This window comes from Gracilinanus agilis, chromosome 3 (genome assembly GCF_016433145.1).
Source record: "Gracilinanus agilis isolate LMUSP501 chromosome 3, AgileGrace, whole genome shotgun sequence".
NCBI lineage: Eukaryota > Metazoa > Chordata > Mammalia > Didelphimorphia > Didelphidae > Gracilinanus > Gracilinanus agilis.
In genome coordinates this window covers 630,457,275-630,467,230 of record NC_058132.1, presented here as the reverse complement: position 1 = coordinate 630,467,230, position 9,956 = coordinate 630,457,275, and the positions used below count along the sequence as shown (strand labels likewise).

Sequence of the window (9,956 nt, the reverse complement as noted above, 5' to 3'; positions counted from 1 at the left end):
AGGAAGGAAGGAAGGAAGGAAGGAAGGAAGGAAGGAAGGAAGGAAGGAAGGAAGGATATACCCAATTATTTACATATTGTCTCCCTTCATTCAGATTTCAGTTCATTGAAGACAAATGTTTTTGCCTTTCTTTGCACCCCCAGGGCTTAGCACAGTACCTAGAATATAGTCAAATACTTAACTAATCCTTGTTGACTGACTGAATAAATAAATCCTGGTCAAGCTCAACCAGTGTGTGATAGACAAAGCAAAAAACCGTGGAGATGAAAGGAGAGCAAGTAACACTGAGCTAGTGCAAAAATGCAAATTCTAACCCAACCTCCAGAGCTTACAGCTGTGCAACCCAGGCACCAAATCACATGACCTCTGAGCCCATTGGTTTCCTTACAAGTATCTATATAGGAACAGTCCACGTATCCAATGCTTACTTCACAAACATTTTGTAAGAATCAAATGAAATAATGTATGTAAAGTGTTTTTTAACCATAAAGTGCTATATAAATGTCAGCTATTATTATTATTGATCTCCTTAGGGCTGCCAATCCCTTAGGTATGAAGTGTTTACCTGCAAATAAAAGAGGCAAATAAAAATCAAATAAACTCTTAGAGAGTGTCAGTAAATTTCCCCTCTATTTCTCAACCAGTCACCCTAACTTAATTACCCTTTTCCTCCTGTAAAAGTAAGCACAATTTGATTGTGCCTTAAGTATGCAGAAGGTAAATCTAACTTGCATAGATTAAGTTGGCTCTCCTAGAGAGCTCTCTAGGCAGCCTACCATAATGGCTGAGGGCTGCTCTGGGTCACAGAAGGATGTAGATTCATGTCCCATCTTCCACACATGGTAGCTGTGTGACCTCAGTGCTCCTTGCACAACCCCTTAAGACTAAAAGTTGCAGAGGTGTGAATCTGCTGTGATAGAGGGAGTTTACTCATCAGAAACTTCCCAAGCCCATAAAATTACAAATCTCCTAAAAATAAAAATAAATAAAAACAAAAAGTCCCAGGGGACAGAGAAAAGCAGAGATTAGGCTTAAGTTAAAAAAAAAAGAAAAGAAAATGAGAGAACACTCTAGCATCACCCCTTTTCTCTCACTGAACATGAATCTACTCTGGCACTTATTCTTCTATGTGCCATCTCCAACCCTACTAGAATGGGATCTCCTTCAGAACTGGGGCTTTCTCACTTTTTAATGTGTATTCCCTATGCTCAGCACAATGCTTGGCACATTGTAAATAGTTAAGAAAAAAATTGTTTCCATTCATTCATTCATTCACTCATTCATTCATTCTTTCTCCACTCACTATTCTCCTTCACCACTGTGGCTCTATGTCCTCTCTCCTCCCATCCCAAAGCATAGTCCAGCTTCCTGAGCTCCCCAGAGACATACACATCACCTCCCATCTCGGTCTCATTTCCTCCATATGTTATTAAGCAGCTGGGTACCCTGTGCCATTGAGGTACAGGGAGAGCCCACAGGGTGAACTCAAAGCTTGGTTGGCCAGACAAAACAGAAACACTGCTTATAGAAAAATGGAGAGAGAAGACAGTGCCAAGTGAGGGGGCAGAGAGCTAATGTGGGAGCGGGTATCACCCCAGCATCAGAGAAGCACTCAGAGGTCTGAAGCTAGGAAGCCTTGTTATAGTCTGAATCTTGGTATTTACCAGAGGAGTGACTTCAATGTCGAGGGAAAAGAGGACCCAAATTCAAATACTGCCAGTTATACCTATCCCTTCTCCCCCCTGTGGGATTATTTCCAACTAATTTTGGATAATTTGGATAACAGTTGGATTATTTCCAATTAATCTTTTCTGTACCTCAGTGTTCTTCCTTTGAAAAGGGAAAAGATTAGACTCGATGTCCTCAGAGTTCCCTTCTAGTTCTAAAACTATGATCATCTGGCTTGGGTTCAAATCATACTTTCATCACATGATTCTTACGTGACTTTAAGCACATTATGGACCTCTCTGGACCTCAGTTTGTTCTACTATAAAGAGGTTTCTATAAAGAGGTCAGGATAGCTGTCCCCTAAAATCCCATTCATCTCAAAATCTTTATTCTACTTAATCTCTCTGACCTTCGTCTGTAAAAAAAGAAAGTCAAACTACATGATCTGAAAGGTAATATCATGTGAGATGAAAGGATGCTGGGTTTAATTAGGCCTGAGTTCAAATTCTAATTCTGCATATTCTTTTCTGGACCTTAATTTACTCATTTATAAAACAAAGAGGTTGAACCAGATGATCTCTAAATTCCATAGGGACTAGGTGTCACACTGGATAGAAAGTCAGACCTGGAGTCAGGAAGATTCATCTTCCCAAGTTCAAGTCTGACTTCAGACATTTCATAGCTGTGTGAACCTGGACAAGTCACTTAGCCCTGCTTGCCTCAGTTTCCTCATTTGTAAAATGAGCTGGAGAATGGGAATGGCAAACCTCTCCAGGTTCTTTGCCAAGAAAATCCCAAATGGGGTCATGAAGAGTCAGACGCAAATGAAACGACTGCACAAGAAATCAAAAACAGTAGAGTTCCATACTTAGACTATCAAAATGCCAAATTGAGTCCCAAAGAGTCAGCTAGGATGGAAATGGCTGAATAACAATAAAGCTCCCTTAAGTCCTGAATCTATGATACTATCCTCCAACACACACACACACACACACACACACTCACATACATGTATGAAATTCTCATCTCCTAAGATGAGTACTTGTCCATATATATTTTTTAAATTTTCTGAAGCCTTTGCACGCTCCCCTGCTCCCACACAACCCACTAACTACTCTGTGGGAAGAAGGAAGAGCTGAGTCATCTCTCCTTGAATGAGAAGTTGCAGCCTGGAGAGCAGCCGCCACCACCCTCCTCCCCTCCAGCATCAACATGACAGGCAATAGGATGAATTACCACCCCCAATTGATCCATGATGGTTATAAACTGCTCTGGACCTGTTTAATTGTTTTTGCCTGTATAAGCACATTTTGCTCCATCCATTTGTCAAGCTGAAGGAAGGTTGTTTTATAAAAGGGGATTTAATTAAGTGTTTTGTCCCAGCCTAGCTTTTCGTTTCCGCATCTGCATTACACTTGTGTCATATTTCCCCTGGAGGGCAGGAAAACAATTTCTGGAAAATGAAAGATCCATTGATTTACTATTGAAAAAAGGAAATGCCAGGCTAACGGTTCTCTCTAATCCGCTAGTGACCATGGGGAGGGGCGGGGAATGCCAGGGAGAGGGCAGAGGGAAGAAGCAGCCTTTACCTTGATGGCGGCTTGTTTCCCCGCACGCGTGGTTCTCTAGTTATCGCTTTGTGTGTTTCATGCTGCGTGCTTTATAGCTCGACTCCTGATTGGAATTATTGCGTGAACAGCCTTCAAAGGTTATTTCTCACTAAACAGAATGGATGTTGGTGATGAGGAAAGTTCTTTATTGATTTCCTCTTACAGGTAAAATTGGGGGGGGGGGTAGAGAAGGAGGCTTTGTCCTGTTGGGGCAAAGACATCCCCTATCAATAGTATATAGTAAGATGCCTCCTGGTTTAACCGTGAAAATCCTCCTGAGGTTCCAGTATGAGGTGACCTACTTTTCAGCCTGTTGAGCTGCCTCAGGCCCCAAGTGCTCTTCCATGGGAGGGAGATCAAGCTGTCTTCTGGGTTAACTTCTTCTAGATATTTAGTTCAGTGCCATCCACCAAAGACTCTGATGGAGTGAGATGCAATGAATATTCCTAGGGAGCCAACTTCCACAGCCCTCCTGCCAGCACATCCTCCAATACTTGACTCAATTCATCTGCTCTAGGAGTTAAGATTTCCTGGCAATGGCCCCCAGATGGCCAGTGACAAGAATGGCTAGCCAGTAAGGAAGGCTCCTGAGCTCTTTTTGAGCTGTGAGCCTCACGGAAGCACTGAGGCAAAATGGGATGGAAGGGTCGCAGGGCAAGTGCTTAGAGAAGACCTGGAGAGGGAGGGTGCCCATATTCTGCACATCATCAGTAAGGTACCAGAGTGATGGAGGGCAGAATTTAAGGACAAGGACAAATGGGATGTGTGCTAAGGGTTTGTCTTTCTCCACTGCATTGAGAGAGGGAAGGCAGTAAGTTGTACCAAAGTCAGAAAGGCAGAACCATGGCCCTGGCTCTGGAATTTGAGGAGAGGGGTTCAAATCCTATCTCTGAAGTTCAGTACTTGTGCAAGTCCCTTCACACATACCCCCAAGCTTTAGTTTGTTCATCTGTGAAATGAGCAAATTAGACTATATGGCTGCCGAAATCCTTTTCAACCCTAGATCTATGATCCATTTGGAAAACACGTAATATTGGGAAGCAGAGAGCCTGGTTCTAGTCCAGGGACTTTAAACAAGTCTCTGTCCCTCTCTAGACCTCAAATTCCTCATTTATATACTGAGTAGGCTCATTCATTCATTCATTCAACAATCATGTATAAAGTACCTACTATGTACAGTCAACATACTATGGAATACAAAGACAAAACCAAAATATTAACTATGTCCTTGAGGAGCTTACCTTCTATTTAAAAACAGAATGGAAATGGAAAAACAGAAAATTAATCTGAGGAAGGCCACTGTTGTTGTTCAGTTATGTCTGACTCTTCATGATTCCATTTAAAGTGTTCTTGGCAAAGATCCTGGAGAGGTTTGCCATTCCCTTCTCCAGCTCATTTTACAGATGAGGAAACTGAGGCAAAGAGGGTTAAGCAACTTATCCAGGGTCACAAAACTAAGAAGTATCTGAGACAGATTTGTACTTGGGAAGAAAGAGTCTTTCTGACTCCAGGTCTGATCTTCTACCCACTGTGACACCTAGCTGCCCTCATGTTTGTTTGTTTGTTTTTGATAATAAACTTTTTTTTCTTTTTAAATGTTCTCCTTTACTTCCATGAGCTTAATAAGCATTAACAAAATTAAGCATTTCCACATACAAAGAACAGAAAAAGAGGGCTATATATGAAGTAGTGAATCTTGATAATATATAGTTTTTAAAACATATATATTTCAAGGAAAGAGAGAACACTAACTACTAAGGCTATTAGAGCAGACTTCTCAGAGGAGGTGGCATATAAACAGACCTTGAAGGAAGCCCAAGATTTGGTTCAGAGGAAAAGGCCATGAATTTAGAGGACCAGAATCTGAGTTCCAGTCACTGCTCTCCCATTTATCTATTGGGCAAGTCAACTTATCCTCTGTGATCCATCCATTCCTGAGCTATAAAATGAGGGGCTCAGTATGGACAGCCTCTAAACTCACTTTCAACTTTGGACTTATGGTCCAATGACCCTGAATTCATTGCAGGCTTAGAGAACAGCCATTCAAAGGTACAGATTAGACTGTGATGGTCTCTCAGGCTCTTCAGAAATCTAACAGTCCATAACCCATCTACATGTGACAGTAGAAGAACTGACAGTTAAGCGTGATGGAGGACTGTTTGTTGACACACTCTTAACTCTAACTTCCTCTCTGCTGATCCATTCATTTCCACCTGAAATATGCTCTCTGTCTCTCTCTTTCTCTGTCTCCCTCTCCCTCCCCTCTATCTCTGTCTTTTTTCTTTCTCCCTCTCTCTTACACACACACACACACACACACACACACACACACACACACACACGCACACACTCTTCCCTCAGGAGTCTGTAGTTGGCTGGCAAGATATCTGTTACACTTAATTAGCAACAAATTAAAGTCTAGGAAAAGGAAATCTTTCATTTTCCCATTTGACTAAGGACCAGGGCAGCCACAGTTTTAATGTCACTGGGTTCTTGCTTCTATTTTTTCTCTCACATCTTTATGATAAAGAAAAGGTTAGGGTGGAAAGGGAGGATTTCTGTTCTTCTCGAATTTCACAAATCATATTTTTGAACCGAAAGAGACCTGCTGAAAGGGAACAGTAACGCCACAGATCATTGGCTGAAGGACTGGACAAGTTGTGGCTTAGGGCTGCTTTGCGTTTACACCTTTCAGCTGGAGGTTTCAAAACACTTCAAAGGCAAGTGATGGGCCTGGAGAATGTCTTCCTAATTCACAGGATTCCCATAATAAAATGTCCAAGCCTAGCTCTCAAGTTTACTATCTTTACATGGAAAAAAGGCTATAGTGGAATACTTTCTTCAAGCTCACCTTGCCTGTGGATTAGATCAGAGATGACACTTAGACTCTTCTCACCACCATCATTCATCTGAGTATTCATTAATCAGTCACCTCCTATAGAAAAGGCACTACATTTGTTGCAAAGGATACAAAGACAAAAGGGGGGAAAAAAACAACCCCTGCTTTTATCAATCCTTATTTCCTTTTGGAATATATAGTATGTAAATAGAAAAAGTATACATATGTATTTTGCTTTCTTTATTTTTTGTTGGAGTTTTCTTCCACAAAAGGACTAATAGGGAAAATATTTTCCATGATTGAATATGTAATATCTATATCAGATTGCTTACTCTCTCCAGCAGGGGGAACGGAGGGAGGAAGAGAGAGAATTTGGAACTCAAATATATATATATGTGTGTGTGTGTGTGTGTGTGTGTGTGTGTGTGTGTGTCTATACAAGGGCTTTAATCAAATACAAAATTTTTAAGGAAAGAAGGACACCTGGCAAAAGTGGGAAGTATTAGTTTCGTGACTATCCAGTAACCCAACCTCTGGAGGCAGAAGGACTACTATGAAATCCTGGTTCTGGCACTAACTACCAGGGTGACCACCCTGAGGCTTAGTTTCATTATCCATGAAATGATAGGATTGAATTAAATGGCCATGGAGACCCTTCTACCTCTAGCTCTATGATCCTGTGGACCTGTGCCCAGTAGTTTTTCTGAGATGCTATGGAAGGAAAATACAAGGAATTGGTCATGCAGTCATCCCCCAGTGCCATTTACTGACCCTTGCTACTCCAGCAGACATTAAAGGAGGCCTAACCTTTACCCTCACTATAGGTCTTAGTGTGACATTGTACTTCTTTCTTCCCCTTGCTAGAAGATTGGGGATCTTATGTTAGTAGAGCTGTGATTGGTTACGGAGATGTTTTCCTCTTTCTGGTTTTTTGTTTCTGTGAAAAGACAAGCTGCATTTTGGCCAAACATTTCAAATCCACCCCCTGAGTCTGGCAAGAGAAGGAAACTGGAATATAACTGTTTTTGTTTTTCAAACTCACTCCAATCCATCTTTGAATTAAAGAGCCTGTTGGACAATGTATCAAGAAATGTGGAACCTTAAGCAACAAAAGTACCATATTTACTCGCACCATCCCAGTGTGGGATAGTGTAGAGATGCCAAACCCAAGAATCAAATCATGATGGGAAATGTTTAACAAAATAAATAAAAATACAATAAAACATAGATAGTGTTCATTTGTAATTTTCTAAGCCATTATTTGGTCAGCAGAAATCTGTTTCCATTTGAACTTGATGTGTCGAGAGAGTGACTAAAGTACTGGACTTGGACTCAGGAAGACCTAGATTTGAGTCTCACCTAAGAAACTTATTTGAGACATGGACAAGTTGGTTAATTCCTTAAGCATCCATTTCTTCATCTGTAAAATGAGGAGATTGGATCTGATAACCTCTAGAGTCCCTGCCAGCTCTAACTCCTAAATCTTATGATCCTTTGATCCATGCCTATAACTTAATTGCTAGGATAGGGAAGATAAAGATTAGGCAGCTAAAAATATCAACAAATAGGTCCTGGTTTTTCACATTGGCAGATGTAAACAAACACAAGGGAACCAATCAGTAGTCAAGGAAATAATTTCTCCCTAGAAACAAAAATTCTTACCTCTTTATTGGAATTACCAGCTTCTTTCAGGGTTCAGGACATATGCTTCCTCCTCCAGGAGCCCTTTCTTGACCCTGCCAATTTTTAATCCTTTTTTCCAACTTTTCTATTATCTTGAATCTACTTTATATTTACTTATTTGTGTATAAGCTTACAGGATCATCAATTGAGAGGTTGAAAGGGCCCTTGATTTCTTCTAACTTCTGCATTTTACAGTTGAAGAAACCTAGAGAGATGAAATAACTTGCCCCCCACCCCCCAGGATCATAGAAAATAGGATTCAAATCCTGGTCCTGAGACTTCCCAACCAGTACTCTTTCTAATGTGACACATTATTATCATCCTAATTAAATGTAAGTTCTCTGAGAGAAGACAAGCATGATTTTATTTCTAATAGTAATTTGTAGTAGTAGTAGTAGTAGTAGTAGTAGTAGTAGTAGTAGTAGTAGTAGTAGTAGTAGTAGTAATGATGATTTTTTACTTATAGATACAATTTTCAATAATCTTTTTCTGACATTTTTCAACCCATGTCCTCTCCCTCTCCCCTTTAACACAGTAGATAATATGATATAGAACATATATATAAAATATATTTCCATGTTCATCATGCTGTAAAATAAAATCCATATCAACTATACAAGAAAAAAATTCATGTAGTAAATAAAGTGAAAGATGGGATGCTCCAATCTTCATTCAGACTCTTTCAGTTCCTTCTATGGCAGTGGATAGCCTTTTTCATCATGAGTCCCTTGGAGTTATCTTAAACCTTTGCACTGCTGGTAAGAGTTAAGTCATTCACAGTTGATAGTGTATATTATTCCTGTTACTGTATACGATGTACTTTGCATCACTTCATAGAAGTCCACGTTTAGTTGTGATTATCTTGTTCATCATTTCTAATGGCACTCCTTATGGCATTTCTTATGGTATTGCATTGCAATCAGATCCCCCAGTTGATAGATAGCCCTTCAGTTTCCTTCTTTGCCACTACAAAAAGAACTGCTAAAAATATTTTTGTACCAGTGGTAATGACAGTGATGATCATAATGATCACAGAAGATGAACTTACATCCCTTTGGCAAAAACAAAAATCAGTTAGCAAAATTGTGACTAATCTTTGGGCTATTTTTATTTGGACCCCATCAAAAAAGATAAGAACAATGATATAACTGTGATGATAATAATGATAATGACAATAATAACAATAAAAGCCACTGACATGAAAGCAACATTTCAGAGTCTGCCAAGCATGTTACATACATTGCTTCATGTGATAGCTCACAGAAATCCTGAGAAGAGAATAGTTTTATTACTCCATTTGACAGATGGAAAAACTGAGGCCCAAAGAGGTTCAGGGACTAGTTCAAGATTGCATGATATTTGAGGCAGAATTCAAATTCAGGTCTTCTTGAATCCAAGACCAGTGCTCTATTCACTCTTTCATATACCTGCTATAGTATGTTGTTGTTCAGTCATGTCTGATTCTTTGTGGCTCCATATGGGGTTTTCTTCGCAAAGATACCAAAATACTTTGCCATTTCCTTCCTCTTCATTTCACAGATGAGGAACTAAGGCAAATAGTTAAGTGACTTGCCCAGGATCACACAGCTAGTAAGTTTAGCTGTATATATAGTTGGCACTAAAAGGTTAAGTTGAATTTATTTTATTTGAGCCCCAAATAAATGATCTATGCATTGAAAGAATGTGACCACCGAAGCCATCACTAATTGCAACCAGACTGTGAGATCCCTTGGAGTTCTTCAGCAGTATAGAAATAACAAAACCCAGCATTTAAATTATTAAGAAGAGTTCATTAAGGGCAGTGAGATTGTTCTGTGAATAGAGAGCCAGACCTGAAGACAGGTGAGCCGGGGTTCAAATCTGATTTCAAACACTTCCTAATTCTGTGACGCCGGGGAAGTCACTTAACCCCAGTTGCCTAGCCCTTAGTATTCTTCTACCTTGGAACCAATAATTAGTATTGATTCTAAGACAGAAGGTGAGAAGAAGGAAGAGGGGGAGGAGGAAGAGGAAGATATGAAGGAGGAGGAGGAGGAGGAAGAGGAGGAAGAGAAAGAGAAAGAAGAAAGAAGGAGGAGGAGGAGAAGGAGGAGGAGAAGGAGTAGGAGTAGGAGAAGGAGGAGGAGAAGGAGTAGGAGGAGGAGAAGGAGGAGGAG

The 9,956-nt window shown here is 40.2% G+C and overlaps 1 protein-coding gene across 1 annotated transcript in view; it reads left to right on the top strand.

The window, feature by feature from the left end:
• Positions 1-9,956, top strand: part of SLC9A9 (solute carrier family 9 member A9) — a 729,976-nt gene that overhangs the window by 483,626 nt on the left and 236,394 nt on the right. Inside the window, exons 13-14 of the mRNA XM_044669458.1 lie at positions 4,773-4,789; positions 9,625-9,642. Coding sequence (XP_044525393.1) covers positions 4,773-4,789; positions 9,625-9,642 — 35 coding nt within the window. The remainder of the gene's footprint in view (positions 1-4,772; positions 4,790-9,624; positions 9,643-9,956) is intronic.